The sequence below is a fragment of the Coenobita brevimanus genome, chromosome 1 (assembly GCF_032717465.1).
Source record: "Coenobita brevimanus isolate Jiangsu-jjx chromosome 1, ASM3271746v2, whole genome shotgun sequence".
In the NCBI taxonomy this organism is placed as follows: domain Eukaryota; kingdom Metazoa; phylum Arthropoda; class Malacostraca; order Decapoda; family Coenobitidae; genus Coenobita; species Coenobita brevimanus.
In genome coordinates, this window is record NC_136954.1 from 70,239,100 (window position 1) to 70,266,849 (window position 27,750).

At 40.4% G+C, this 27,750-nt stretch overlaps 1 protein-coding gene across 1 annotated transcript; it reads left to right on the top strand.

Moving 5' to 3' along the window:
• Window positions 1–10,035: 10,035 nt before the first annotated feature.
• eIF3j (eukaryotic translation initiation factor 3 subunit j) lies at window positions 10,036–26,779 on the top strand. The gene is made up of 7 exons (XM_080265743.1): window positions 10,036–10,106; window positions 10,213–10,298; window positions 15,991–16,110; window positions 17,612–17,789; window positions 19,368–19,526; window positions 21,364–21,500; window positions 22,453–26,779. The coding sequence occupies exons 1-7, from the start codon at window positions 10,088–10,090 to the stop codon at window positions 22,504–22,506; spliced, it is 753 nt and encodes a 250-aa protein (XP_080121869.1). The 5' UTR covers window positions 10,036–10,087; the 3' UTR covers window positions 22,507–26,779.
• Window positions 26,780–27,750: the final 971 nt, after the last annotated feature.

Below are 27,750 nucleotides of genomic sequence, written 5' to 3' on the forward strand. Positions count from 1 at the left end.
GGGACTCTATTCTATTGATATTTTTCTCTCTTTTGTACTTTCCCATTCCCTGGTTTTGGAACCATATCTTACCCCATCTTTAGATGGGGAAAAGGGGTCAGAGTAATCTTGATTTTGATGATGACAGTGATGGTGATTACTGAACCTCATCCATAGCTGAAAAAAAAATAGGTCATGATGTTGATGATGATAATGATGATGATGATGTCAAATCTTTCTCTTTTTGTGTTTTCTCTTTCCCCTTACAGCAAAGCCACAGAGGATGCCCGCAGGCAGGAAAAGTTCTCCGTAATCCATAACAAGAGGGCTGCTGTCAGATAGATTTTTCATTTTTTAACTGCTGAGAATATTTTGGAAATTTTTGTATTTTTAGTTGCTGATATATATACTGTATATATATATATATATATATATATATATATATATATTGTGTGTGTGTGTGTGTGTGTGTGTGTGTGTGTGTGTATGTATGTACTGTATGTATACATGTACATGTTTATATATCCATCCATCCATCATTCAATCCTGTCACCCCATAGAGGAGCATAGGAACCCGGGGCTAGGAAGGTTGGTCCTGACATTTAAGATGAGATTGACCAACCTCATTCATCCCTGAGTGGCATTACATGGGCAGTAAACCTCAACCACCCCTTGGATATAAACCCACACAGGCTAAACCCAATTGCAGCACCTTAATTACCCACCAAACCACGTATGTTATATTTATATGGTTACCACCCAGCATAGTAAATGGTTTCCTAGTGTACAGGAAACCATTTGGCTCATCACTTAGTGTACAGTCACCCATAGGCAGAAGGAAGAGGAAAGAATGAAGGAAAGACAGACAGAAGTGGGAGTGTAAAGTCACCCATAGACAGAAGAAAGAGGAAAAAATGAAGGAAAGACAGACAGAAGAGGAAGGGTGGAAGAGAGGAAAGAATGAAGGAAAGAAAGACAGAAGTGGAAAGATGGAAGAGAGGAAAGGACAGACACTCAAGGCAGCAGTACATCAAGTGAGTGGATGGTGGGAGCCCCCCACCTTCCACAAATGTTTATCCATTCATCCATCCATCATCCAATCCTACATTGCCCCATGAGGAGCGTAGGAGCCTGGGGCTAGGCAGTTGGTCTCGACATTTAAGATGAGAGTGACCAGCCTCACTCATCTCTGAGTGGCATTACATGAGCAATCAACCCCAACCACCCCTTGGATATAACCTTCACTGGCTCAATCCGACTGGAGCGCAATAATTACCCACTAAACCACCAGGTTCCAAAATTTGGCTATATGGTTATCACCCAGCGTAGTAAATGGTTTCCTGGTGTACAGGAAACCATTTGGCTTGTCACTTAGTGTAGAGTCACCCACTGGTGGAAGGAAGAGGAAAGAATGAAGGAAAGAAAGACAGAAGGGGGAGTGTAAAGTTACCCATAGGCAGAAGCATGAGGAAAGACAAAAGAGGATGGAAGGAGAAGGATGGAGGAGAGGATAGGGCAGACACTACATCAAGTGAGTGGATGGTGAGTGCCCTTACCCTGATTAATTCACCCAGTTTAATTTAAAAGCCATGGAAGTTTTAAATCCTGTCTTATCTGTATGTATGTATTTAAATATTTTTATGAGTGTTGTATTAGGAAATTTAGTGTAAAGACTTGAGATCTGTTGATGTTTTGCTGCCTAGTTTTTATCATGTGTTTTTATAGGTAATTGTGTTTTATATCATGTGTTGTATATAGTTGTGTTTAGTTTATTTCAATTTTCATCTTTCTTTTGTAGATCATTGTGTTTATGACGTGTGACTTTGTGGATGGTGGCGTTTAGTGTGTCATGCTCTGTAATCAGGTGTTTTGTTTATACTGTGTACCTTTTAAATATTTGTGTTAATATTGTATGCTTTTGAAGATGATATTTCTGTACATCATGTGTTTTTGTAGATAAACTATTTATATCTTATGTTCTCGTTGATGATCATGATTTACTTTGTTAACTTTGCATCATTTACAGTATAAAGCCTAACATTCCAGTATTATATTCTTAGTTCTTCCAACAGTATACTTAATGTTTATATTGCTTTGGTGACTGTGTTTGTTTTTTCATCATTCATTCATTGCCAGACGCCATGTATCCCAAACGAGGTGGCCAAGGGCTTAGAGTTAATTGTTTTACAGGGAGGGATACTAATCCTCCACCAACCCCACTTGAAACGTAGGGATTCTTAATAATCATCATGACCCAACCATGATGCAGGTAGTACTGCATTACATGGTATTAATAGCGGATCAAAAGACCTGACCAGACACACAGTGGCCCTTTTTACTCTAGCTTGGCCTAAAATTACAATATATCCATCCTGAATATTTTGTATCAAGTGATTGTCACTTAGAAATTTATGCTTGTCATAAAGAAATGCAATGGAATGTAGAGCCATAACATAACACTGTGTCATTCTGTCACTGAACTCCATAAAATACACTATACAGTACTGCATAAGAATAGAGATCTGTGCCAAGTTACAGTAAAATGAATATACTGTACAACTAAATCCTCTTGCTGATGTAGCATAGAAGGAACGTTGTTCACAGTATTGCCCCGAGATGTGCCACATTAAAATTAATTCCGGGATTTTGAATGGTATTTATGTACAATTTTAGTCAGTTTGTTTTCCTTTGATGGAACTGGACTACTCACTAACTAAAGTACAGTAATCCCTCATTTAGCTGGAAATAATAGAGCCAAACATGTCTGGGTAGTGGCAACATCTGGATAATGAACACTATTCCCCTACCATACTCAGACCCTACTTATACCCAGCCTCCAACCTATACCTAACCTACTTGTACAGTACTTATGCTTAATTTGGCAGTGTTTTCTGGTCATTCAGGCATATTTAGACATCAAAACACACAAAGGAATATCCAAAGCAATGCCAAACACCAAGAAAACCATGCAGAAAGAACACTGAAAAAACAAAAAATGCCCTACCTAAACCTGCGTGTGTGTGTGTGTGTGTGTGTATATATATATATATATATATATATATATATATATACACACTTGTATTTACTTTTGCCTTCCAGGGTTGGTGGTAGTCAGTTGGTTAGTTATTGTCATAAACCTGAAAAGGTACTGTATCATTGGTTGTAATAGCAGTTAACAGCACAGCACAACAGCTTTTCATAGTTATTAGTAATATTGTTAAAGAATGCACTGCTAAGTTTAAAATTAACTTCATGGAACACAGTGTTCTTTTGCCCTTTTTTGTTTAATTACATTGATCCTATTATTTATATTTAGATGTTTTTACCTGTTGCACATCTGCACTTTGTGTATTTGTCTCCAGTGATATTCCTTACTATTGATTAAGTCTGTAATCTGGAGTGGTCCATATCCATCTCATTTCTCATGTATTACAGGAACAGTTCAGACAGCACTACCAGTATTGAACTTCCATGATTTTCTTCATCCCATGATCTCTTCCCTTGTTTATATAATCTGCTTCTTTCCATCCGCTGATATATGATGCATTAGTAATATTTTCATCAGCTGCAGTATCTGTGTTGCTCACACCAGTGGTGTAAATTGTTTCAGCAACATAAAAGATGGGGAAGCACAATATGCTGGTATGTTAATGTTCAATAGTTTGTTGGTGGTGAACAGGGTGACTTGGAGGGGATTCATATGTGACCATCCCTTATGGGATCAAGACGTCTGGTGAGACATAGGTAGATAGATAGATAGATAGACTGATGAACAGACAGACAGACAGACTCCCTGACTCATGAAAATACTGTGCTGTGAAGTTTTATGTAAGTACAGCAAATTTGCTCTGGATTCCAGGGGCTTGAATGGTAAATGTAGGAGAGTATGGACTTCTGTATTTCATTGGGCCGACTTGAGTAATTCTCCTCCTGTCTGGTATTCTCTTGTTCTCTGGCCCCTGCGTCACATCCGAATGTAGGAAAAGAGGCCTGGATAATGATGATGATGATGCCCAACAACTGTGACAAGTGTGGCAGCATTACAGTAGTAGTTTCTCATATTCTCTGATTAACATTAATTTTTTAACCCTTGCTTATGGTTGGGATGACTCCTAATATGTTTTTCTGTCTATTGTCAAAAAAAAAAAATCATTCATTTGAGAGTGAGTGTTAGGACCCTGAGAGTTCATACTTGCATCACTAACTCACGGATGATCAGAACAACTCAAGCATTCAGTTCCAGTCAATGCCAGATGATATAATTCAGTTGTAAATGAGTGATTGGTACCTGAGTGTTAAATACATTATTCAGTTTAAGTTACTTCCAGTCTGTTGGTTATAGACTACTGTGTAATGCAGAATGGTTTACAGTATTGTACTATACCTTTTGCATCATCAGTCCGATGATGTATGTTTAATTTGAACCTTGCCACCCCCAGCTGGATAAATTCTATCTATCTGTCTATCTATCTCCAAACACCTTAATCCCATAATGGGTGGCCACAAACAGATCGCCTCCATGTTACCCTGTCCCCTGCCATTTCACTGCCCTGCTCCCAGCTCACACCTCCCTCTCATATACCTCTCCACTCCATCCCTCCATCTCATCCTTCGCCTCCCCCTGCCTTTCCCCCCCTCCACCTCACTTACATACACTCTCCTCATTAGTCTCTCCCTCTCCATCCTGTCCACATGGCCAAACCACCTCAGTGTGTTTCTCCTAACCCTTCCTATCACATCCACACCACAACGATCCTTCACTTCTGCTCATAGAAAAATCAGATTATGAAGGGGTTAATGGAGGGGCTTGTTATTGGGAGCTTATTTATCTGGTTAAACTAAATATAAAGGGGGAAGGGTTGATGGTGATTGTAAAAAAAAAAAAAAAAAAAAAAAAAAAAAAAAAAAATGCCTGGATGTTACAGGAATAAACTGGAACAAATACAACATTGCATTCAAGGGACAAAAGCTGTGTTTTTCCAGAGTGAATAATGCCCTACATTTGGTTGTATTAATACCCAATAGGTGTATGTTGAAATATAGTACCATTATTTTTGTTGTTTATGCAGTTATTGTTTATAAGCTAATTTATTTATGTAATAAAAAATATATATTAACTATGTTATTCATACTGTAAGTACATGCATTAGAGGCTGGGGCAGTGGACTTTCTGACAACCACTTGGTGGTGGTGAAAGTTGAGGTTCAAATGAAGTGAAGGAATAGAAGAAGGGAAGGACAGGGGAAGTAGTTCGTACAAGGAGGGTGGAAAGGCTACAAGAGGATGGAAAAAATGCAGAATATAAGAGGAAAATGGAGGAGTGATTGGGTAAATATGATTTGGAGCAGATGGGGGATGTGGAAGGTGTGTGCAAGATGTTCCCAGAAGAAATCTGTGCAGAATATGAGGTTGTGTGTGGGGTGAAGAGAAGATGAAAGGGGGTGCCAGGAACAGCATGGTGGAATGAAGAGGTGAGACAGACTTTGGCACAAAATAAGAAAGCATATAGTGAGTGGATGAGAAACGAGTGTGGAGGAAGTTGAGAGATGGAAGAACGAGGTATAGGCACAGAGGAAAAGAGAGGTGGTAGGTGGGGGTGCTCACCATCCACTCACTAGATGTAATGCTGCTCCTGGATGACTGCCCTTTCCTCTCTTCTTTCCTTGCTTCCTCTTCTGTCTCTCTCGCCTTTATTCTTTCCTCTTCCTTCCATCATTTGGTGACTACACTGAGTGACAAGCCAATGGTTTCCTGTACGCCAGGAAACCATTTACTACACTGAGTGGTAACCTTATAACCGACTTATGGCACCTGGTGGTTTAGTGGGTAATTAAGGTACTCCAGTCAGATTGAACCGGTGTCGGTTTATATCCAAGGGATGGTTTGGGTTTTTTGTTCATGTAATGCCACTCAGGGATGAGTGAGGCTGGTCACTCTCATCGTAAATGTCAAGACCGACTTGCCAAGCCCTGGGCTTCTATATTCCACATGGGACAACACAGGATTAGATGATGTCTGTATGTATGAAAATAGAGGTGAAAAGATTAGTAAGAGAGAGTAAGAAGAGAGTTGATGAGGAATTTGGAAGGAATGTGAGTATAAAGTGGAGGGAATGTAAAAAAATGCTCTGAAAAGAGGTAAAGAGAGTTAGACAAGGTGTTAAAGAAGTTAGTCGGTGAGTGAAAGATAAAAATGGTAGACTACTAGTTGAGAAGGGAGAAAAAGTGAGCAGATGTTGAGAACACTTAAAGGAATTGTTGAACATAGAGAATGAAAGTAATGTGAGTATAAATGGCTGGGAGATGGAGGGATGCGAGAAGAGAGGAAGAAATCAGTAGGATGGAAGTTGTGGAAGCAATGAAGAATGTCAAAATGGGGAAAGCCCCAGGAATTGCTGGAGTGTGTTGTGAAAAGCATGGGGGAAAAGACTGTAGTAGAATATATGTGGAAGATGTGCTGATTGGCCTGGGAGAAAGGTAAAGTCCCAGAGGATTGGACGTCAGGTATAATTATTCCTCTGTAGAAAGGAAAAGGGGAAAAAGAAGTGTGTGGGAATCATAGGGGCATTTGGCTTCTTAGTGTAATAGGAAAAGTATATGGTAGGATACCTATTAACAGAGTTAGGGAAATAACAGAGAGATTAGTTGGAGAAGAACAGGAAGGTTTAAGTAAGGAAAGAGGTTGTGTAGATCAGATATTCATTCTTAGGTCGTTAGTGGAAAAGCTTCTAGAGAAGGGAAAGAAGTTGTGTGCGGCCTTCATGGATTTGGAGAAAGCATGTGACAGGGTGGACAGACAAGGACTGTGGAAAGTATTCAGAATACTTTATGTATATATATCTACATCTATCTATCTATCTTATATATATATATATTATATTATAATATATATCATATATATATAAAATAATATATATATAAAGTAATTGGAAGTTGTTGAATGCTGTGAAGAATATGTATGAGGGTGCTAAGGCTGTAGTGCATGTGGACAGTGAACTGATTGAATTTTTCTGTTTGAAGATTGGATTGAAACAGGGATGTCTCCATGGTTGTTCAATCTGTATATGGATGGGGTTATAAAATAGATACAAGGTAGGACAGTGGGTGTTGGAGTGGTCCTAATGAGAGAGGGCAGTATGTGGAAACTCCCTGTACTGATGTTTGAAGATGATAGTGTGTTGTTAAATGAAGATGAAGGGGAGCTGCAAGGCTTGGTGGTTGAGTTAGGGAGAGTTTGTAAGAAATGGAATCAAAAGGTGAATGTAGGAAAGAGTAAAGTTATGGTATTTGAGAGAAATAAAGTCACTGAATGTACAGTAAGGCTGGATAAGGAGGGAATGGAAAATGTGAGTGTGTTTAAGTACTTGGGTAGTAGGATGGGTAAGGATGGAAGTTTAGAGGGTGAAGTGCTTCAAAGGTTACAACAAAGAAGAAAGGTTGCTGGTTCTTTGAAAACAGTGATAAACAGGGAAGTGAGCATGGAAATGAAAAATTTATTGCATGACAGTTTTGTGATACCATCTGTGATGTACAGAAGTGAAGCTTGGACCATGTTGGATAGACACAAGTCAAGAATGAAAGCAGTGGAAATGAGTCATTTGAGAGGAGCATGTGGAGTCACATAGAGAGACAGACTGACAAATGAGGAAGTGAAGGAGCATTGTGGTGTGGATGTGATGGGAAGTGTTAGGAGAAACACACTGAGTTGGTAAGGCCATGAGGAGATGGAGAGTGAGAGACTGATGAGGAGGGTGTATGAGTAAGGTGGAGGGGGGGAAAGGGAGGGGTAGGCCAAGGATGAGATGGGGTGGAGAGGTATATGAGAGAGAGGGATGTGAGCTGGGAGCAGGGCAGTGAAATGGCAGGGGACGTGACATCGAGATGATTTGTTTGTGGCCACCCCTGACTGGATTAACCCGTGGATTGTGCAATTACCTTTTTTATCCCACCCTGTGGTGCAAAAAAAAAATGAAGATTTTTTTAGTTTTTGTTTATTATAAACTTGAAGATAAACATTCAGGTCATCATCTGGTAGAAGAAAACACTCTCTCTCCATCTTTGCTTAGGACCATGTGTATATTTATGTAGGGGAATGATGAAAAAATGACTTAAAAAAAGAAAAATTTGTTTTTATCATAAACTTGAAGATAAACATCCCGGACATCATCTGCTGAAAAGAAAAAAATTTCTCTCTCTCCGTCTTTGTGTAGCGTCGCGCGTAAGTTTGAGTATGGGTTGAGTAGTTAGTGGTGATGCATGGCCAGCACAGCCTGAGCTGTGGGTCGCAGTGCGACGCTATCCAGCTTGAGCTGTGGCTAGCAGTCCACGGGTTAAGGCATCTGGCAATAGATAGGTAGATGGAAAATTTTGTACTTTTTTACTAGAATAGCGAACACTAGCCCTGTTGACATTAAAGGACTTAAGAATCACCCCATGCTCCCAGAAAATATTGTATTATTTTCTCCATTAGATGACAAAGGCCAATGCATGCAAGCATGTTGAAGCCTTTATAAACATTATAATATGATATAGTTTCCATGTTTGTTAGAAGTCTGGTTAGTACTTGGATGGGTAACCACCTGGGAACACCAGATACTGTTGGCATAACGTTCTCCTTACGTGTCAAGTGGGGTTGGTGGAGGATTAGTGCCCCCTGTAAAACAATTAACTCTAAGCCCTTGACCACCCCGTTTGGGATACATGGCGTCTGGCAATGAATGAAATGAACTTTGAAATGGGTTGGTCATGTGGAGAAATGGAGAGTGAGAGACTGACTAAGAGAGAGCATTTGTATTTGAAGAATAGGAGCAGGGAGAGGGAGAACAAGGATAAGATCGAGAGATAGGGTGAGTAGATCTATGACGGAGGGGTGTATGAGTTCAGGAAAGGGCAACCTAATGGTGTATAGGGTGACATGGAGATGATTTGTTAGTGGTCACCCTTTTCAGGATTAAGGCATCTGGCTATATACATATATATATATATATATATATATATATATATATATATATATATATAATATATGTATTGTATGTATGAAGTTATTTCAAACCATGCTGTCAGACACTCATGAAAGGCAGGCAGAGGAGTCCTTGCCATACATAAGCACTTGGGAAAACCCAAAAAGGCTATCACAAAAAAAAAAAAAAAAAGTTTGAGCACTCGAAAGTAGGGTTTGTGCAGGGTCTTGTGCACCAGATTAAGTACTATAATAGGTGCCATGTCTAGAAAACAGTATTCTCCAGCATGCTTGAATGTTAAGCTCTTACGCATACGGCTAAGAGTTTGTGCTTGTTTCTCAGAAGCAAACATTCGTTTGCTTAGCATTATTTGTTATCCCAGCAGGTGGCATTATGGTTCAAGTTGAGTATGCGCAATCGTCGTAGCTTTCAAACAGGTTAATTAAATTCTATTGTATTTATTATAAAGGGATGAAGAAGGTGTGTGCCTGTGTGGCAAGACCCACCACCTTCTTTTGTCGTATTAGCACTCTGTACCTTTTACAACAATAAACATTTCCATTCCATTCATTCAGGGAACGTTTTGGCGCGCTTTCTCATTTGTGACGAACGACGAAGAACTTGTTGAGGATAGATGTTAGGCGTAACTTAAATGAAAAATTTCAGTGGTAGAACCTGTAGTGAATCACAACATCTATGCTTTTAAAAAAAGTGTGATTACTGTTAGTTGATAACTTCATTGTAGTTAAGGTAAAATTCTTGAGGAATAACGCCTCCTGTTGTATAAGTACTCTGTATCCCCTTTACAATAAATATTTCAAAAGAGGCCCCGCTTAGCATATCCGCGTTGAAAGGAAATCAGAACACAGCTGTTTGAGTGAAGTTTGTGATAGATATTTATTGTCCAACTGCGTAATCGGTAAATTTGATCGACAGGCATGTCACAGGCACATAAGACATACACAAGAAAAGTTCCATTGTAATTCACAGACTATAACGTAAGAAAATAATCTATGGCACTAGTAAAGCTTACAGACATGTAATTCATGAAGTATTCACTCATATTACACAAAAATTTGCAACCGTCCCGTCCCCGAGAACGGGCGAGTAGTAGTACGACCAAGGCATTGTGGGACTCAGGCCATCAACATGTCGGACGTATCTTGGGGTAAGTCCCACATGTCACCCACTAAATTTACCATTAGTCAAGCGACAGTGGACCTAAGTGTTTGATATTCTAGAAATGGTATTGATTCACGGGTGTTGATTTCCAGACGCAGATGATTTCGAGCCTCCCGCGGTGAATGTAGCACGACAGACTGACAAATGGGAGGGCGAGGACGAAGATGATGAAATAAAGGTTGGCAATATGTTTTTCTCCCATTCTATCCATACCTGTCAAACTTTCAAGTAAGTAGAGAACTTGTATGCATCGAAATTTTCTTTATGGATGCCTAGAGTCAGTTAGTCCGAAGCTGTATGAAATTGAAGCTGGTTGTAAGGTAGATTTTAGAAAGTGCTATCAGATTTGTTACAGGTTAAAGAATATACTGGAATTATAACCATTTGCATCATCTGTGCCAGCTTTCTAGTATAAAATCAGGTTTGAAGTAGCTAGTTGTCATTACATTTAATTTACGCCTGATTGAATCACTAATTGTCAAGGTCAGAGATAGAAAAAGAAATGCAACAGGATGGGGGTCAGATGTAAACATTTTGCCCATGAGATGTACCCAGTGATCTTTTTCAAGCTTTGAAAATTCCCCCTCCAATGTTTATTACTGAATAGAAAGTTGTGATTATGGAGTGGTTGCTTCTAATACTTCTGGAAAGATCTTGGTTTAGGCTAAATATGCAAGTTTCCCATAACATGTTTTTTCCAGCCTGACCAAGCTCCTTTATCCCATTCAGCTCATTTGAAGGTCAGGTGTAGCCAGATAAGAGGGCTGATGTTAAAAATAACCAAGAAAGCTCATTTGTACATCATAATCAAGGCTAATTGAATTTCACACAACCACGACTTGGGATTAAGTCATAGAATTGGTGAACAGTGGGGCATATTAAAGATGCCAGGAGAGAGCATTACAACAGTTTGTTGAATAAGGAATTTGACTGGAACAGGAAAGGTTTGGCTCCAACAGATCCAGTGTTTGGCCCTTGGCCTTTGTTTGATGCTGCTACTATGACCAGGGCAGTAGGCAGGATGTAGGTGGGAAAGGCAGCAGGCATGTCTGGGTTGACTGCTGAAATGCTGAAAGCCTTTGGTGATATAGGAATTGAGTTAGTTACCAACTTGATCATCATCATCCAGACCTCCTTTCCCACCCTAGGGCAGGGTGAGGAGTAGCAGCATCCAGACAGCCCAGGTTTGCCCACTCCAATGGGCCACACTTCCATTCACTCATCATTCAAGTCCCCCGGAAACCTGACTGACTTTCACCACATTGTGTAGCTTCACATAAACGTGTCTGATGGAGTCAGTCCCAACGCTGTCATATTAAAAAGGGGTGCCAAATCTCCGATCATGCACTTCTCACAACATTCATCCAGCCAGCTCGATCTGTTGTCAGTTCTCTAGCCTCACTGACTCCCATACCTCTCTTCCTCACACTCATCCACCATATCCCTCCATCTTCTCCATGGCCTACCTCATCTCCTCCCTCCTTCAGATTCACTCAGATGTACTTTTTACACCACTCTATAGTTATCCATTCTCTCCATTTCACCTTACCATCTCGGTACACTCTCTTCAATTCTGGTGTCCACATATTTCCTTACTCTGCATCTTGTACGAATCACATTGTTTCATATCCCATCCACTCAACAGTCTCATCTCCATTGCCCTCACTCATGACTTTTCATTTTCATACCACACCATAGTCTCACATCCATATGTTGAAGTTGGCACCTCACGTAAGCCTTGTGCAGCTATACCACTCAAGCCTCTGTTTCTTACCAAAGCCCTCATAGCACCAGCTACCTCCCTTCCTTGTGTCACTCTGCTTTCCAGTTTTGCACATTTTCCTCTCTTTTTCTATCACTGTACCCAGGTATTTGAACTTTCACCAATTCCAGTCTCTCTCCATTCACTGTAACATCACAGTGGGAGTCACCTTCCCTCTTGGATAGCATCACTTTACCCTTTTCTACATTTGCTCTCAATGCACAATGCTCACAGGCATCAGCAAAACTCTGCACTAGTCCACCAAGCTCTTGTCCGGTATTTGCAGGTAGCACTGCATCATTAGCATACATCAAATTTGAGATAATCCATCCTTCACCATTCATTACCAGCAGTGTTTTTACTTTTCTCATCACCCCATCCATATATATATTGAACAACCATGGGGACATCACACAGCTCTGTCACATGCCCACATTGTGAACTATTCACTTAGATGCCAGTGTACCTTTACATATGCCTCACTACCTTCTTACAAATTCTTGACGCCACCTAGCACCATACCATCTACACTGTACATGCGCAAAATCTTCTACAGTCCTTCTCTGTCTACTTTGCTGTATGCTTTTTCCAGGTCCATAAATGCCATAAACACCGTATAGTCCTTCTCACAAGCCTCCACTATCTGTCGAACTGCAAATATTTGACCCACACATCCTCTGCCACTCCTAAAGCCACCCTGTTTATCACTCACCAGGACTTCTGAGATCTCTCTTACTTGCTCTATAATATTTCTTCCATATACTTTTCCTACAACACTCAGTAAACTTATGCCGCGATAATTCTTGTACTCTTTTCACTCACGTCAATTTTTGTACAGGGTTACAATCACAGCCTTTTCCGGCTCTGCTGGCACATGTTCACCGATTTGATAAGTACAGTTACATATGAGTGTGTTGCCCCAGATGATTGGCTGAAGAGTGTAGCTGTAAATGTGTAGAAGGGGAAGGGTGATGCCCTGGAAAGAGGAAATTATAGAGGTATAAAGCTTTTGGACCGGATATTGAAGGTAATGGAGAGAGTTCTAGAAAGTATGATTAGAGAAATAGTGAATATTGATGAGATGCAGTTTGGGTTTATACCAGGCAGAAGGACCACTGATGCCATATTCATTTTTCAACAGCTTCAGGAAAAGTTTGTAGGAAATAAAAGAGATCTGTACTTTGGTCCTTCTGCCTGGATACTTTGCTAATGACCCAGGGAGATTAATTACCCTCCAGGAAGATTAATGACTCTGAGAAAGGGGTTTGTAGTGAAGTGTCATTGATGAAAAGTGTTGGGAGATTGTGAAGTATGTAACTTTCAGGCTGATCCAGCTCCCATGTCAATCTGCCCCAGTTGTTTTGTCCCGATTAATGTAACCTTACAACCTAATCAGATTTAATCTATCATAGCCTAACAGTCTAACAGCCTAATCTAACCTCACTGGAATGTTTTGGAATTGGGTTCTATCAGGTATGTTTATGGGAAGCTATAGAATGTGGTGGAAGTTTTTTGGTGAATCAGATAGAGCCAGGATTCCGGGGGCTTGAATGATGAGTGAATGGAAGTGAGACCTATTGGATTGGGCAGACTTGGGCTGTCTGGACATTGCTGCTCCTCACTCTGCCCTAGGGTGGGAAAGAAGGTCCGGATGATGATGATGATGGATTGACTTGTTACCACTATGAACAGGAAACACTTTAATATAGGACAAGGAACTGAAAATGTCAACTATAGTAGCGGCGCGTGACTCTGAAGTTGTAATTATCGTACCCAGGCAACCAGCATATCAAAGTACATCCGATTTTGTATCATATTAAACATGAATCATATTATTATACACGAATATTATTATACACAAACACCTTATACACGAATCACAAGCATATCATATTATACACAAAATCGGATGCACTGTTGATGGGTAGGTTGCCAGGGCACGATAATGACAACCTCAGAGTCGCGCACCGCGACTATAGTTACCACTACAGTGACCAGTTTACTCAGGACCAAGAATATGTTAGAGATCTGGGGTAATGATAAGTAGGGATGCAACCATCACCAAGCAAATCACCAGGACAGTTGAGACTGACTGAACCATGATTGTCTGAATACTGAGGACTTTCGCTACAAGGGAGAAAGTTTGTAGGAAAACTCTGTGGAAGTCTCTTTGTTCTTCCAAGACTAGAATACTGCTGCCAGCTGTGATCCCCACATGATATACAAGAAATAGCTGTTCATAAAGCCCTTCAGAGAGCCTTCACAAACAAAATCCAGGGAATACAGCATCACAGCTATTGGGAAAGGCTCTCCCAGCTAAAACTGTACTCCCTGCAGAGGAGATGGGAGTGCTGGACTGTAATGTACTTGTGGAAAATGCTAGAAGGCAGGGTAGCAAATGCTGGAACCATAGTAATTCATCACCCAAGTAAAAGGTGGCTGTGTTATGACTGAGGGCCTGAAGGCAACACACAGTGAATGAAGACACTGATTTAGAACTGCTCGTCACACAATGGGCCTTGTCTTTTCCATTGCCTCCCCTGCTGGCTCCAGACCATCGGTTGGACCAACCTGGAGACCTTCAAGACCAAGCTAGATAAGTGGCTAGCAAAACTAGCTTACCATCCACCAATACAAGAATACCCAACTGTGATTACAACATCCTACACAAAGTCATCCAAGAGGAGGGTGTGGATGAGGGACTACTTGGCATGATTGGAGGCTGACCTTAGCTCCATTGTTAATGAATGAAAGAGTTGAAAGTAGCAAAGGTAACTTAACAAAGTAAGTAGTAATTGAATTGCTGTCATGGCCTTTCAGTACCTTTATCAGTTTGTCAGTTTCCTAGCTTAGACTGCTATCTTATTTTCAACATTTGGCAGTTACAGTATTGCTGTAGAGTAAACTGGGTAGCTTTATTTCATCATAATTATCATTACCATCTCACTCACATACAGTAATCTCTCGAGTATCTGGACGTCCAGTACCCGGACAATCCATTACCTGGACTCTGTGATCTGGCTGTTTGAAACCATTATTTGTACATTTTTTCATAACATCTGGACAAAATGCATGCGTCCAGGTGGAAATTGTGGCTGCACGAACATTTTCGCACCCGGCCAGGTGGGAATAGCCCAGTGGCGCCACCCTGTCTGGCTGGGTAGTTCACCCAGTCTCCACTAGAGACCCCCTCGGTCATTCCCAGTTCCTGCCTGGTGACAGTGTAGTAAGCAGCTTCTCTCAGACAGTTGTTATGGCAGTGCATGTAGTGGCTTTTGTGGTTCCTTATTTGCTTCAGGCCTTGCTATTCCTTACATGCCTCTTCCTAGGGTGTGGGATGATGGCCCCTCCTCCAGGGAAAAGGAAGAGGGTAGTGCTGTCTCTTTAGAAGTGGGAGATCCTGGGTAAGACTGATGCAGGATGGTTGAATGGTGAGTGTTGATGATGATTTTATTGTAGCTTCCTGCACTGTACTGTGATTTTATACTATTTTATCATGATTCTATTCCATTTTACCATTATATTTTGTGTGCCCACTGCATTTTTCTTGCATAGCCAGTTTTTTCATGTTTTCATATCACAGTAGGGTATGCCCTTCCATGGTGATTGCTGTCTGTGGTTGATGGGTCTGCTTGACCATGGTAATTGCTTGGCTGTGATTTATAGGTATGCTTGACCAGATAATGTTAAACAACAGGAACAAGTGTTGTACGATGCACTGTAGTGGCCTCTTACACTGGCCTTCAGAGTTAGGTTATGTACAGATGGGGGCCAGAGGAGAAGTCCATTATCTGGATGGAGCCATTACCCAGACATGTCTTTGGCTCTGTTATGTTGGATAATCGAGGGATTACTGTACACCTTTTTTGCACGTTACTCTCTCATTCTTCATTTTGTCCACTTGGACAAACCAACTCAAAGTACTGTATCACTCCTCATTCTTTGTAGCACATCCACATCAACATTGCACCACTCCTTCACTTCCTTGCTTTTCTGTCTATAACTTTGTATAACACTGCATGCATTTTGCCCATGACTTCCACAACTGTCACTCGACGTGTGCTCTTCAGGGTCCATGCTTAGTTATGTTATATTTTCTGTGTTGCAGGATAACTGGGATGATGAAGAGGATGATAAGGAAAAAGACAAAGAGGCACCTCCAGATACAGGCACCCTCACAGCCAAGAAGAAAAAAAAGAAACTGGCTGAGATCATAGCAGAAAAGGAGGTGAGTTGATACAATGTTGGTTTTGAGTTGAAGAGGGAAGTATGAAAACTGGCACATTTTTGCTTTACTTCTTTTCACTTTAGCTTGGCCTAAATTTGTCATCTCTCCCTTTTGAATGCTTTGTTTAGCAAGAGATTTAACACCTGAATATGAAGCTGGTCACAGATAGATGCTATGAAAAGGGTGTACACACATAGAATTACCTTCTTTTGTCAGTGAACTACATGAAATAACTACAAAAGAATTAAAATCTAGGTCAAGTTCAGGTGAAAGAAGTGTAGTAGCTTTGGCAACAGAATGCTGGGTGGATTTCCTACCATATTTCATTTTCTTTTACACTATCCAAGTTGTGCATTAAATGAGTACTGTAGTAGTTTTATCCATAGTTGGTGGAAGGTATAGAAGTCCAGTGGTGCTGGAGAGGGATGCCTTCATTTGGTGGCACCAATATATCAGGGAGGTTGCACTCTCCAGTTATACAAATGTTTCTCAACTCCCTCCCTGTCCCTTAAAAGGAGGATGGTGGACTGCAGGGGAAGGCCAGCTTTAGCCTGCAGTCCACTGGGTTTATGTCCAAATGAACCTGGGGCTACAACAACAACACTGGAAGGACAGTAAGTAAATGGCACCTTTGGCAGCACTTGATATATGACCAAATGTTTTATTTAAAGATTAAGAGTATAATGTTAGGATTATATTATTGGCAGGCGCTGTGACAGCACTGAAATAATTGTATTACTAATTTATATTTAGGTAAAGAGTCTTACGGTATATCAGGAACATATTGTTTTCAGTCAATAAACTGACCCCCTGTTTAGGTTAGCCATGGTACAGTTGATGTTTTCTGTGAACTGGAGGTTAAACTGTGTGTCAGAACCAGCTAACTATATACTTTTAAACAGTTGCTGAAAACTGCTGGGAAAAAAAGATTTGTTGAAATGTGCTGTAATAACATTTGTTATTGTGAGAGTCTCAGATTGGGCTTTGTTTACTTACGGCTAGTTACCAGGCTTTTAGCGACATTTCAGTCTCCTGATAGTACCTCTCAGGGTCATTGGTAGCCAACCACTTACTGCTTAAAGTAATTAGGGATCAACCAAAGATGAAAAAAATGGAAATAGAAAAGAAAAACAATAAGATGGTATGTCTTGCAGTTACGTTTATAATTTTTTCACCACCAGCTCTTGCCTCTAGGCTTGCTTGATGCAAATACTGTAATATTGTTCACTGAGTGTGAGTCATTGCACTGAATTTTTAAAGCATTTAATGTCCAGGCTGAAGCTGTACATTGTCACAAATCTTACTATGCATGTTAGCGTTCTCTTATCACGGCAGTGTCCAATAACTTTTGGGAAGTGTTTAGTTGGTTTTGACATGGTTTACTTCCCATTCCATAGATAATATCAGTTGTATCTTGGCTAAATTCAGTATGGAGATTTGTAAAAAATACAATATGACATCATTTGATTTAATTTCTGTAATATTTCCAACTGTTGTGTAGGCCAAACAAGCAGAAGCCATTGAGAGAAAAAAGAAAGAGGTTGAGGATGTGGCAAATGCTATGACCCCTGACCAGAGACTGGCGGAGAAACTACGGCTTCAGAAGGTGCAGGAAGATGCAGACTTACAGGTGGCTAAGGAATTGATGGGCACCGGCAGTAGTAGTGTTACCGAGGAAGGTATGAGGCAAAGTGACTACAGAAAGTCCTTGGTTTATGTTATATGTAGCAGACATGTGCTTTATCAGTTGAGCCATGGGAGATCTTTTACATGTTACCCTTACCATCTTCTGACCTTTTTATTTGGCTTTGGATGAACTCTTTGAAGTGGGAAGTTCTGATATAGGATTGATCAACCCTTTCATTATAAGAGGCTTATTCATAGCTGAAGCATCTTGTTTGGTACTTGTTGTTATGTCTCATCCGTCTAATCAAGCAGCTATTTTGAATGCAGATAAGCAACTGCTCCTATGGAGTTATCCCTTAGGTTCCCTACGTGCTCAGGGGTCTTTGTATGCAGCATGTGTTAGGAGTGTAATGCTGTATGGTAGTGAGACCTGGGCAGTGAAGGAGGAAGATATTCGCCGGCTCAGACGTACAGAAATGACAGATGATTAGGTGGATGTGCAGTGCGTCCCTGCGTCCAAGGCCTGGAGGGGCTGGGTTTACAATGGAAGAGTTGAGAGGAAGGCTGGGACTGGAGTGTATTGGTGTTGTGATGAGGAGAGGTAGATTGAGATGGTTAGGACATGTGGAGAGGATGGGGGATGATAATAGGGTGAGGAAGGTGAGAAGTGATAATATATTTAGGAAGTGGGTTTGTAGTGATGATAATCTCCTCTTCTATTTGTCCAAATAATTCATCTCTCTATTCATTCCCCACAATAATTCCTTGCTTTTTAAACTCAGCATCACTCCATTGTAAAGCTGGTGTCACAGTGGGCAGAAAACGGCCAACATGTTAGCCGTTTTTGTAATCTGAATGACCATCAGTCAGTGGGATTCAGCTTGCTAGGAGGTTTGTTACTGTGATAAGGACTCAGATGAGCTAATATAAATTTTTCATCACGTTTTTAACTGTGAATGAAATATTTAATTAGTGCAGGAGGCAAGAGTAAGTGAAAGCGGCTCAAAGTGGCTAACGTGTTAGCCACTTTTGCCCAGTGTGACTCCACCTTGAGGTGGGGAAAATTGGTGATACTGTATGATGATGATGATGATGATGATGATGATTATTACTATTATTATTATCATTGTTAGTGGTTGGTGGGGGTGCTGACCATTCACTCACTTGATGTAGTGCTGCTTTTGGGTTCCTGCCCTTTCCTCTCCTTCTTTCCATCCTTCCTCTTCTGTTTTTATTTTATTTTTTCCATTTCCATCTGTCTACGGGTGACTCTGCGCTGAGTGACAAGCCAAATGGTTTCCTGTACACCAGGAATTTACTATGCTGGGTGGTAACCATATAACCAAATTATGGCTTCTGATGGTTTAGTGGGCAATTAAGGTATTCCAATAGGATTGAGCTGCAGCAGGTTTATATCCAAGGGATGGTTGGGGTTTAAGGCTCACATAATGCCAATCAGGGATGAGTAAGGCTGGTCACACATCTTAAATGTCAGGACCAACTTGCCTAGCCCCAGGCTCCTACTCTCCTCATGGGGCAACACAGGTATGATGATGGTGATGATGATGATGATGATTATTATTATTATTACTATTACTATTACTATTATTATTGCCCATTTTCTTTTCCAGAAAATAAATTGTTAGATGAAATCAACCTGTCAACAGTTGAAGGAATTACCTCATTTAGGAAAGCGTTGGTAGCCAAGATTAGATCAACCGACCGCTTGGAAAAGAAGCCATACTTTGTTACATTCGTAGAGGACCTGTCAAGAGATTTATGTCAAAATCGTAAGTGATGTTTAGTTCAGATTTGTGTTTGATGTATTCCTTGTATGTTCTTTGTGTTTTGTTAATTCTAGGGATAATGCATTCAATATAGATCTTTTACCTTAATTTGGCCCTAATTTATGTCCATTTGCTGCTTATTCACGTTGATCAGTGGGAAAGAAAAGACCACTGCAAATTATCATTTCTGTAGCACTTTATGACTAGCATCATATTTTATGTTTGTTTTTATAGCTCAGCACAAGTGCTCGTGGGCCCTTTGGGCCCCTCGCACTTGCTCCTGCGGAGGACTCTCGCTCTGCTGTATTTTTTTTTAGTTATACCTATGGGCACAAAATTCTACGGAGATCCTATGCCGGGCGCCTGGAGCGGCATTTTTTGGTCAGAATGTGATTGCTCATTAAATATAGTAAAAGTTTTTCAATCGCGATGGGAAAATATTCACATCCGTGAATATTTTGCAATTTTTGTGCCAATTTTGGTGCGATTTGAATATGTAGTTTCAGCTGCCCAAAATACATACACACACACACACACACACACACACACACACACACACACACACACACACACACACACACACACAGTTGGAAGAAGTTCAGGGAGCTCTTGCCTCTCCTGACATTGAGAGGACTCTCCCTACATGCTAAGGGGTTTTTGTATGCAGTATGTGTTAGGAGTGTAATGCTGTATGGCAGTGAGACCTGGGCAGTAGAGGAGGAGGATATTCACCAGCTCAGATGTACAGAAATGACAATGATTAGGTGGATGTGTAGTGCGTCCCAGCGTCCAAGGTCTGTGGGGGTTGGGTTCACGATGGAAGAGTTGAGAGGTAGGATGGGACTGGAGTGTATTGGTGTTGTGATGAGGAGAGGTAGATTAAGATGGTTTGGACATGTGGAGAGGAAAGGGGATGATAGTTGGGTGAGGAAGGTGAGAAGTGTTAATATTGGGGGTGGGGTTATGAGGGGTAGACCGAGAAAGACATGGGACGAGGTCATCAGCCTCAGGGTTAAGGGACTGAACAGGGAGGCTGCAATGGATCGTTGCAGAATGGAGAGCCGCCATTGGGTGACCAAGGCCGACGCATGCAAGCATGTTGGAGCCTTTAAGAATGAAACAAAATGCACACACACACACACACACACACACACACACACACACACACACACACACACACACACACACACGGCTAGTGCTATAGTATATTAGATTTTAGCGAGGGTAATTTCAGGCCAGGTTAGAGTAAAAGCAGCATAATTTTCTTGTTTTACATTGCTCTCATGTGCCAGATAATGTGTACATTTGGAAGTAGCCTAAATAAACTGACAATTTGTTCTTTCTAACTTCAGTAAGCAGTATACTGTAAACCTGGTGCTGTTTATCAAGCACTCGTTTACTGAATTTCCACTTTAATGAACTCTGAGCCAATCAAACAGTATTCTCATTGATCAGTATGTGTATACTGTTTTTTACTGTGACCCTGGAGATGTCTTTTTAATCTTATTGTTGCCATATTCCAACAGTGTTATATGCCTCAGGACAGACTTTTCAAATTGAATGGTAAGATATATGATTAATAAAACCCTTCTGTACAAGGCACCTGCTGTAGGTTTCACCAAATTTTCAGGGACCTGAGTGTTGATTGTGACCCATTTAATTGGCAGGTGTTCGCCAGTTTTCTAATTTTTTTTTTTTTTCTTTCTTTCTTTTACCTCACCCCACTCCTTAGGTGGGAAAAGAGACATGGATGATGATGATGTCTGTAAGCAACAAGAAAAGCATTAGTAAGAGCATCACCCTGATTCATTGGGTTAATTATTTTTGCATCCTGTTACAGTGGAGCAGGAGGAAGTGAAGCGGGTGTCTGCGGTGCTCAACTCTTTGTACAACGAAAAGGTGCGCGCCAACAAGCCCAAGAGTAAAAAGAAGGGTGGTGGCAAGGCAAAGCTCAATGTAGGACAGGGAGCCATTGCGGTGAGTTGATGATGCAACTTCAGTATTACTTGATTGACTGTTTGTTCTTTCACTGTAACTTGGCCCATATTATTGTCCTAATCCAGCATATTATGGAGTGCAGAATACAGTTTTTATTCATTATTGAATGGTGAGTGAATGGAAGCATGGCCCATTGGATTAGGCAAATTTGCTTTGTCTGGATGTTGTTAATATTCACCCTGCCCTAGGTTGGGAAAGGAGGTCTTGATGATGATGATGATAATACATTTCGCTTATAGTAACTATCTTCAAGATGGTGATGATGTTTTGAGTTTAATTTTCACAATCATCAGGCAGGTTCATGAGAAATTCTGAGATAGAAGGGGTCAGAAACAGAATCAACTGAAACCCTTTCAGCAGAAATTTTCCAAGGTGAAGGGGTTACTGTGTCATTCATGATGTCCTTATGAAATACTCAATACACTTTCATCTGTCATGTTGTAACTATGCCTGTACCATGACTCCTTTTTTTGTTATTTGTATGTCATTCACATTTTGAATTTCTCATGTGATGGCTGGAGCTCTGATACTAGAGTTGCTACCATCGTTCTGAGAGGTATTGCTATCAGAGAGTGAACTGTTAAAGCAAGCCGGCTAATTAACCACAGAATCATTACTCTTTGGCAGGAAGCATTCATCCACAAATGCATAGAGTCACAGTCCAAGCTGAGACTCTTACACTGTTACAGATCTTTTTACACATCTCATGTTTCTCTTTTCCCAGAAGTTTCTAGTAACTGTTGAAAAATACTTATCTCTGCCTTTGGCATTTGGTGTAGCATCCATTCCATAGAAAACAGAAGCTGTACCATGGCCAACTTCAATATGGGGATTCCTTTAAGAAGAAACAAAGAAACATGGCATAATTTTTGTGTGTATATTTAAACATATGTGTATAGTACTGTACCAATTGTTTGCTTTTATTTTCCAGGACGACATCAGCAATGACTTTGGTGGCTACAATGAATACGACGACTTCATATAGTGTAGTGTTAGCCTAGATACTCAAATTATATGTTTCATTTTTTTTATTCTTCTTCTTTTTGCTTCCCTATAGCTTTTTCTCTGTAAATACACAGTCATGTGGCTTTGCATATTGGCAGAGGTGAGTTTAATAGGCTAAATTAATTATGGGATGTTTAGGGTGTTAGATATTAATAAATTTGTAAAAATGAAAATTAGGGGAGATTATATGGCAGTTTCAAAGCAGTGTGATGCCTTTGGCCTGATCAGTGGCAGAATGTGGCTTAGTCGGGTTTTCACGCATGATGTGTAATTGCCTTCATCCAGTTCACCGTTTTACATCATTACATTTCATAGTTATTGAGAGATTTTTTGCTGCACAGTCATAGATAATTTGGTTGATAAATATGCAATAGTTTTATTATTGCAAATGGCTTCACTGATAAAGGCTCAGTACTCAGTGTTTGATGTAAAAAGATGAATGCTGTTTACTCTAAACATAATTGTTTATAATTCATTGTGCTTATTTGATGACTGGAATAAAAAGATGAATGCTGTTCACTCTAAATATAATTGTTTTTAATTCATTGTGCTTATTGGATGACTGGAATAGTTTTCCTTTATTCTGTTGTGATTCTTAAATTTTTATATATTTTTCTGACATCACTAAGCATTGTTTACTGTATTGACTGTTTAGCTCATATCTGGCATTATGAAAAAGATGTTTTTATGGAAAGTACATTGAGCTGTGCAGTAAATTTAGTTTCCAGGTTATCAGTTTCAATTCGGTTTTATTAAAGATTTTTTAATCCAGGTTCATTGGTTCCCCCAAAGGAGTATGTAATAAGTGTTTTTATAATTAATGTATTTTTTTCAATAGTGTATTGACTGAAAGTATGGGATTGGCTTTGTTTTCTTGATAAAGGGGTAAAGGGTGGGAAAGGAGGTCTGGATGATGATGATGAATTATTTCTTTGTTTAGCTTTGTATAATAGTACTGAACCATATCAGGGAAAGGATTTAACAGATTATCATTGTTAAGTTAATTGATTACATAGGCAAATAATGTTGTATGATCACGTCTTGAGCTGTTTCATCATGTGTGTTGTCTGACTTGTGGCCTTAAGATGATATCCAACCTTTCCAGACACTTCCTCCCTACCCTCTCAGACACAAGGCATTTTTTAATTCTTGTTAGGTAATTTATCTCCTTTCCCATTTTTCTCGTGTGCATTTCAGTTTCTTCTTTTCCTCTCTGACATTCATCTTATCCATTCATCCATCCATCCATCATCCAATCCTATGCTAGCCCATGAGGAGCGTGGGAGCCCGGGGCTAGGCAAGTTGGTCCTGACATTTAAGATGAGAGTGACCAGTCTTACTCATCCCTGAGTGGCATTATGTGAGCAATAAACTCCAACCATCCCTTGGATATAAACCTACACCGGCTCAATCCAATTGGAGCGCCTTCATTACCCACTACACCACCAGGCACTGTAATTTGGTTATATAGTTACTACCCAGCGTAGTAAATGATTTACTGGTATACAGGAAACCGTTTGGCATGTCACTCAGTGTAGAGTCACCCATAGGCAGAAGGAAGAGGAAAGAATGAAGGAAAAAAAGACAGAAGAGGAAGAGAGGAAAGGGCAGACACCCAAAGCAGCAGTGCATCGAGTGAGCGGATGGTGAGCGCCCCCACTAACCTTGTTAAATTTACTATCAGAGTTCATTTCTTTTTTCATATCCTTACATTATTTCCACCCAGTTCATTATACACCTTGCTTACATCCTTTGCTACAGAACCAATACAATATGCAATTCAAGAACAGTACAGTATGCTGTCAGTGTAATGCAGGCACTCACACAACACCAGAGTTACCTCACTCACCTCACTCTCTCAGCATATGCCCTTCACAAACCTCTCTCACGGTATAGACAGTCCAATGCAAAATGCAGCTTAAGAACAGTTCACCATGCTTTCAGTTTAATGCAGCCACAGCACAACACATATACACCTCACTCACAACACTGACAATCCTGCACAAAATACAACTCAGGAAGAAACTCAAAAACAGTCTACTTTGCCCCCACTGTAATGCATCCACTCAAACAACATATATTCATTTCATGCACCTCACACTTTGCTCTTACCGCGCTGGGCAAAAAAGAAAACCAGTACCCCTTTATGCTGGCCAATTTTGTTTTTTTGTTTTTTTTGCTAAATGGGCTTAATACATTAATATAAGATCCCTGGCACTAATAAAAGGAATCACTAAGGTCAAAAAGTTGGTTGAACTGAGTCAGGCTGGTGCCACTCTACCTGTAAAATCTTCGAGGTTACTGAGAGAGCAGAATGGCCGTGAGCTTGTGAACAAATTTTGGATTTTTTTTTTCTGGCTGAGTGGGCTTAATACATCAATACAAGATCCTTGGCACTGATAAAAATAATCATTAAAGCCAGACAGTTGGTTGAATCGAGTCAGGTTGGTACCACTCTACCTATGAAATCTTTGAGGTTACTGAGAGAGCTGAGCATCTGTGAGCATGTGAACTGATTTTGGATTTTTTTTAATGGGTAAATGGGCTTAGTACATCAATATGAGATCCCTGGCACTAACAAATGTAATCACCAAAGTCACAGAGTAGGTTGAACCGAGTCAGGTTGGTGTCACTCGACCTCTGAATCTTGAAGGTTACTGAGAGAGCAGAGCAGCTGTGAGCCTTTGATGACTCGCTCGAATCCCACGCTCCTAACTCAATGTTTTAAGCATAGCAGAGAAATGTCTGAAGTTAGCAAGTTACGTACCTTCCATTTTACTTCGGTTGCCTGCAGTGACTTCTCAGTGATGCAGGATGTTGATCTATGTCACCGGCGTTTTTGAAGGAGACGTAGATCTATGTTGCTAGCGTGGTACGTGTTAACAACACAAACAGTCCTTCAGTATAACCTCAACAGCTGAAGAGTCCAATTTCTTGCACTAGGCTGCTGGGTTCACATCCAAACAAATCTGCCACAGTGGAAACTTCCCTCCCCCCCCCCTATTCCATTCCACCTCACTTAACCCCTTCAGTCTGATTGATTACCCACTCCCTTCTCGTACTGTAATTTGTTCTTGCTTTGTCCAAGTTATTGTATTAAACGTAAAAATAATGTTTACCAATGAAGTTATTTAAAACTGTACTTACCCCTCCAGAGTGAAAAATCACCTGGTGCTGGTTAACCTTGTCTGAAAATAGCAAAAATATTAAAAAGTACGTCATTGGATTGAAGGGATCAACAGTTATACCCACCTCTTAACCCCCAGTTATAGCTCTTTTCCACTTCATTGCTGTTTCCCCTTCCTCATCCTGTATGTTTCTTTCCATCTCTTTCCTCCCTGTATGTTCCTGTTACTGTTTCCATCTTATATGTTTCTTCCCATCACTATTTCCTTGTTTCCCCCCTCATGTGTGGGGCGGCTCCCCACACAGTTGTCCTCAGTAGGGTGGAGTCAAGGGTTTTTCATCTCATTTAACTCTCCTCCTCTTACTGGCTCCCTTCAAACTCTGTCTCTTCGCCACATTGTTGCATCTTTATCTCTTTTGTCGCTGCTTCAGTGGTCACCGCTCCTCTGAACTGTCTGCCTGCATCCCTCCACCTCTACGACAGCCACGTATCACCCATCTAGCAACAAACTCTCATCCCTTTTCTGTCCAGCTCTCTAATGGAAGAGTTAACTGTTACTCCCAGTCCTTCATTTATACAACATGTCAACTCTGGAACTATCTCCCTCTGTATTTCCTACTTCCTATGAACTCCAGTCTTTCAAATGCAATGTGTCCAGGCATCTCGAAGTGAACGAATCTTGAATTTGGCTCGCTTTTGTACTTTTTTTTTTTTTCTTGGAAGGAATGGTTTGCGGGCTCCTGGTCTTTGGTTCCTTCTACCATGCATTACAAAAAAAAAAATCCTTCCTCCATGTTTTCCTATCACTAATTCACCAGTTTCCTCCCATCATTATTTCCTTTCTCCATGTTTCTTCTCATCATTACTTCCTCCTTCCATTTTTCCTCCCATTATTATTTCCTTCATATCATCCTCTTTCGTTTTCCCATCACTAGTTCTTTCCCCTATGTTTCTTTTCTCATTCCTCTCATTTTCCTCTCCTTTTGCCCTTCCTCAACATCACCAGCAGCTTGTAAATTAATTGGTCATAGGAATGTTGCCATAATTCTAATTTGCTTTATATGAAATGATGTATAAATGGCAAGATTTTGTTTGGACATCATTTACTACTAATAAAAATGTTTGTTACAGGTATTTTGTATTCCTTCCATCAGCAGCATGAATGAAAAGCCTGATGCAATATGTGTTCTCGTAAAGAGCGACACCTTCCTGTGGTGGCACTGATATAAGTGGGCAGCGGAGCTATCTGGTTATACGACCATCCCCCAGATCATGCTCTATACCCTGGTAGTAGATTGACTGCAGAAGGGCAGTTTCAGTCTGCAATCCACTGGGTTCACACTCAGGTGAACCTGGGAGTACAGCTATTAATGAAATCATAAGAGGTCTCTGAAGTTTATCTGCTGGCTGCAGAAACAATGCTATTTTAATGTTACTCATGAAGATAATGAAAAGATTGGCAGAAATGGACTGTTACATTGAAACTTGGATCATGTTCTATAAATAGGTGGCGTTGTAGATCTTGTAACACCAGCAATTTGTGTACACATTACACGTGATTTATCCTCTTGTATTCTGCAGATACAAACATCTCGATATGAAAATGATGTAATTAGCATAAAAGGGACTGATAAGGTGTAATATGCAAAATAAACTATTACGGAAAAGTTGCTACGAAGCTCTCCATGCCACCTGGAATAACTAAGTTTTCGTTATTGACCTCGTCTTGAGAGCGGTTCCAAGCGGTCCAAAGCGATAGAAACTCATGGGTCCGGTTACAACTGGTTATGACCGTCTAAAATGTTAGCAAGGAAAACTCAAAATTTTCGGGAGGGATGCATTCCAGTTGCTTTTTCACTGCAGTTATATATAAATAAAAATGTGCATAGCTAAATTAAGAAATCGATGTAATAAATAAATACACAACGCAAAAGGAAAAATTTGGAAAATATGTGACTTTTGAAGTGTATTACTTTTGTCCATGATGAACAGAAGCTATTCGTAATTTTTATATTTTTCACTCGAGGTTGTGAGCGCTCGTCAGAAGTGAACCAATCACAACCCTTCTGTGAACTTCTACTCAACATGACAGGATAA

Coding starts and splice junctions, on each gene's coding strand:
- eIF3j (XM_080265743.1), top strand. Junction 16,111..17,611: donor AGATCATAGCAGAAAAGGAG/GTGAGTTGATAC, acceptor ACTGTTGTGTAG/GCCAAACAAGCAGAAGCCAT. Junction 21,501..22,452: donor TAGGACAGGGAGCCATTGCG/GTGAGTTGATGA, acceptor TTTATTTTCCAG/GACGACATCAGCAATGACTT.